Below are 4,427 nucleotides of genomic sequence, written 5' to 3' on the forward strand. Positions count from 1 at the left end.
GCCCTTGTACTTGACCATGTAGTTGACCATCGACCGAGGTATGAAATGGATTGAGTTGGCGGCGTACCCGCCGATAACGAACAGGACGACCATGAAGGGCGTGCCCGGCGACCTGGGCGCTGCCGTCGAGGTGAGCATCGAGCCACCGAGTGATGTCAAATTCACCGAGAACGGCGCGCTCAGCGAGTAGCTGCACATCCATGGCGGCGGGGTGCTCGGTGGAGCCAGCACGTGCGGTTCGTGCTGGACGTGGAACGCAGGCTCAATTACCTGCACAACTACACCGATCCTCCCTAGATACACAAGAATGTCAAGAGAGGCAACATCCTCGTTGATGCATCTACTGGTGTGTGTCATAGGCAACCTCTTGGGCTTCGCGCTCGCGATCACTGCCGACACTGAGGATGTCGCCCTGTGGATGATCGGCCTGGCAATGTTAGTTAACAGTTGCTGTCAAAAGTTTCTGAAACTTTCAGTTGCGTCAGGCATAGTTGCTTCTGTTAAAAAGGTGTCAAAGCAAGGCTGAAGGGTTGAGGATAAGAGGTTCCACGTAGCCTGAGCTACACAGAAACTTTAACGTTAAAAAGTTCAGTTTCATCAGTTACAATTTTCTTTAGTTGCTGGAATATAAACAAGTCAAGCTGCAAGACGCATGTTCATTTGTCTTCTAAAAGAAGTATGATCGGCAGAAAGAACAACAAAAATAAGCTGTTAGTGTGTGCGCGTCTTCTATTTGGGCCGTTGCTCGTGTTTCTTTCTATTTTCGGCTCCCGCCTACAACGCGCGCATCTGATCTATCTCGTGTTTCCTTCTCCTTTCGGCTCCCGCCTACAACGTGTTTCCTTCTCCTTTTGGCTCCCGCCTACAGAACTGAATAAATAGGGTGGCGGCCGCCAGGGAGACACCATCACAGGACCGAGAGAGGCGGCTCGCTTCCGGCCTAGCAACGAGAAACCTCTGCTTCTGCGATCCGGCGGCTGGGCTCCCCGTCGGCCGATCGAAGGAGTGGAGGAAGCGATGGGAAAGCGGCAGGAAAGGGAGAAAGATGAGGGCGGCGACGGAAAGAGGAGGAAGGTCGCGGCTGCGGCCCCCGTCTTCACCATGGACGACCTTGACATCCTCCACTGCGCCGTCTGCTGCGACCCCCTGCGCCCTCCCATTTCCCAGGTAACATCCCCTCTGTTTGATTTGATCTCTGTTCGTACAACTCAAGCCCTAGTAGCTCCTCAGAGACGATAGCATGCATCAAGGGATCTGAAGAACTATCCGGGTGTCTTATAATATTTCGAAATTCCTTCATTATTAGATTCGATTATTATTATAGTAGCTAATCTTGTCCGCAAACTGAAGTGATTTTCCAAAAATTGTTTAGTTAATTAGAATCGGATATGGTGATTACCAGATTGTATGTTTTTGGACTGTAATTTGGTGGTTGCAAAATTGCAAGTCAAGGTTTACACCTCTGAAGAATCAGAAAAAACATCACATGAGATGCGCGCACAAGCCAAATGGCTGACAAAAACAGATCGGTGCATTTTTCAATTAGCATATTTACTGATTCATATCGCATGCACTGATTTGTTCTTTCTGTTTCCTCAGTGCTCTACGGGTCGTCATACCATCTGTTCGTCCTGCCAGGACAAGCTCCCAGGCAAGTGCTGCTACTGCTGCGAAACAACAGTCTACAGGCGCTGCCGCGGGCTAGAAAATATGATTGAATCCCTCAAAGTTGCTTGCCCCAATAATGGATGCACTGCAAGGATAAAATACTACCAAAAAGAAGAGCATGAGGAAGTTTGCCCGCAGGCGCCATGCTTCTGCCCCATAGCCGACTGCAGCTTCAGCGGACCAACCGCAACGCTCTTGGAGCATTTCTCAAGCAAGCACAAGCTGGACTCCACAAAAGTTTCGTACAACAAGGGGTTCGGGATCCTCATCAGCTTCAATGTTAACGGCGATCTTCCAGAACCAACCATTCTTGTGGGTGAGGATGGACACCTCTTCATTGTCTACATGAAGACAGAGTCCCTCGGCCTTGGCATCGCGGTCTGCTGCGTCCAGCCCCACATTACAACTGGATCCAAGTTCAAGTGCAATCTGTCATTGTCGTCGGCTGAGACGGGCTACTCCCAGGCTACAGAGTTTCACACAAGGAACACTAACCTGTATGATGGGTTTCCCGATGACTGCTTCCTATTCCTTGTGCCCAAGGCGATGCTTCCAGGCGCTGGTACAAGTGACACGGTCCTGGTGAGTATGGAACTCACGCCACAGTAGGCCCCATGTGCGGGTGATTGGGTTTGGCAAGTGCCTATACTTCTGAATCTCTCAGCTTTGGAGAAGGCACTAGTGTTATTTTTGTCTGTTTGTATTCGATTACTGAGCATTATGTTTGTATTCTTGGAAAAAAAATTGCTTCAGATCATTGAGATGGAGCACGGAAATATATTGTTGAACTCGATTGTTCCAGCAAAATATGCATGACATGCGCACCATGTTTTGTTTTACCAGCACTTGAACTTGTGTCAAGCCGTCTTTAGGTCTGATCTAGAAATAGATTTGATAGCGAAAATCGACCGAGGCGTCCCGATTCCAAACAATGATTACATGGCCATTTTGCAAACCCTAAACCCAGCCCAGCTGCAACTCAGGAGATAGCCAAATCCACTTCTTCCAAAGTGCAGCAAAGAATTAGCCATGGCGGTCTAATTTTACGGGGACATGCTTTGAAGATAATTGAATGGGAAGGCTGCTGGATCGTTAGGGAAGTTCTGATGCTGGTGGGTTTAACCTAATGCGCGAGCCACTAGGTTGGTTGCTTAAAGTGATCAAATTGTTTTGATTCATAAAAAGGTCTGTTTATTCTATGTCAATTAGATAAAGCAAATCCAATGGCTATTACTCATCTGGTACACCCGCAAGCTAGGTGGATTTAGCACAAAGTACAACCGAGGCCTTTATTAGTAAGCATGTAATTTTTATAAAGTACATATTGGTGATTGACCGAGTTATGCGGCAGTGTAAGCCAGCTAAATATCAGTACTATGAATGTAGTATGTCTTCTTCTAAGAAGAGTAGGTCGAAGGAGGTATATATCATCGCCGTTATAAGCGTTATCTAGCACTTTCAAAATTCTCTGTTGACACAACTTTATATGGAGCCTAGAACCTTAACATATCTTACTTTATGAGTAAAAGTTGATTGTCCAATCTAATATTAGATTAATTGTTTTTGCATATGACGACCGGACTTTTATTTCAACAACTACGTCAAAGATATCTCGCGCTGCCAACTAGAATGGAACTAGGGATGGAATTTAGGGGTTTACCAAGTCACTGTGGTCATACATTAAGTCATCTATGCCAATTATATCCTTGAGAACTTGTTGGACTGACATATCCTAGCATGGATAGTATAGTTGGCTTCAAATATTCCAATTGTTAGGGGATAAAAGTTGTTGAAGATGCAATGACAAAGTCCATCGTGGCGGGTTGGTGTAGATGTTGCTCACACAAATCTAAATGGACTCATAATTCGGCCCTAGAAGAGCCCCGCTCAGCTCCCCATGTAGCTCGGCTAAGTAGGAAGCTGTGTTTATGAATCCATGGCGGAAAGGATGCAGTGGCATGAAATAATTCATCTTCGAGCCTAAAGCGGAAAAACCTTGGTGGGGATTCTCTGCCTTATGGTTGATGGTCCAAAAGAATGAGCCCTGAGAAGGCTTGGTTTCTTGAAATACCAAGAGGGTAGGGCGGTTGTATTACCAGCTCAGGCCAATGCAAAGGCACTAAATTTAAAATTCACTTATACCCATCTTTTAAAATTACAATAACCATTTTAACCTTACAATATATGATTTTTTGTGTTCATATTACACCATCTAATATTTGTTGTGTTCATATTACATCCGTTTCATTTGAATTATTGTACATTTCAAGTGTTCATTGGTTATTCAATATGTGAGGTGTGTTATATATTAAATCCAATTCCGGGTTATTATGTCACTAACAGATGAAAATTCCATTCTTTGTACTTGAATCTTCCCACGAGAGGCGAAGAATATTAAGGCGGCGACAAACACAAAGTAGGGTATCCTACACTTCTAGAAGCAATAACATGTCGCATGATAAGTCGCACGAAAATGACGACGTCAGGAAGAAAAGTTATATTCATAGAACAAGGGAGTCTCCCAAAAGATCAAAAGAACTAAAAGGGTGATGCTTAAGCAGGTAATGGAACCGACATTACTAGCATATGTTCTCAGTACCAATATCAATAGTTGTGGGTCTCAAAAAAAATCCATAGTTGTGAGTACACGCATCAAAACTAAAGCCCGTATTAATAGTTGCTTGGAGATGTTGTTCAACTTAATGTAACACCTATCAGATTGACGAAAGGTACTGGGTTGTTGATCTTGGTTTCAACTC

The 4,427-nt window shown here is 44.9% G+C and overlaps 1 protein-coding gene across 1 annotated transcript; it reads left to right on the forward strand.

Moving 5' to 3' along the window:
* The first annotated feature begins 890 nt into the window (after positions 1-890).
* Positions 891-2,456, forward strand: LOC125526415 (E3 ubiquitin-protein ligase SINA-like 10). Its single transcript, XM_048691130.2, has 2 exons — positions 891-1,167; positions 1,600-2,456. The coding sequence occupies exons 1-2, from the start codon at positions 1,018-1,020 to the stop codon at positions 2,275-2,277; spliced, it is 828 nt and encodes a 275-aa protein (XP_048547087.2). The 5' UTR covers positions 891-1,017; the 3' UTR covers positions 2,278-2,456.
* The last annotated feature ends 1,971 nt before the right edge of the window (positions 2,457-4,427 follow it).

This window comes from Triticum urartu, chromosome 3A (assembly GCF_056163025.1).
Source record: "Triticum urartu cultivar PI428250 chromosome 3A, HENAU_Tu73, whole genome shotgun sequence".
Lineage (NCBI taxonomy): Eukaryota > Viridiplantae > Streptophyta > Magnoliopsida > Poales > Poaceae > Triticum > Triticum urartu.

Excerpts from the sequence above, each read along its gene's own strand:
- LOC125526415 (XM_048691130.2), top strand. The coding sequence starts at position 1,018 with ATGGGAAAGCGGCAGGAAAGGGAGAAAGATGAGGGCGGCGACGGAAAG. Across the intron at positions 1,168-1,599 it reads TGCGCCCTCCCATTTCCCAG|TGCTCTACGGGTCGTCATAC; the intron begins GTAACATCCCCT and ends CTGTTTCCTCAG.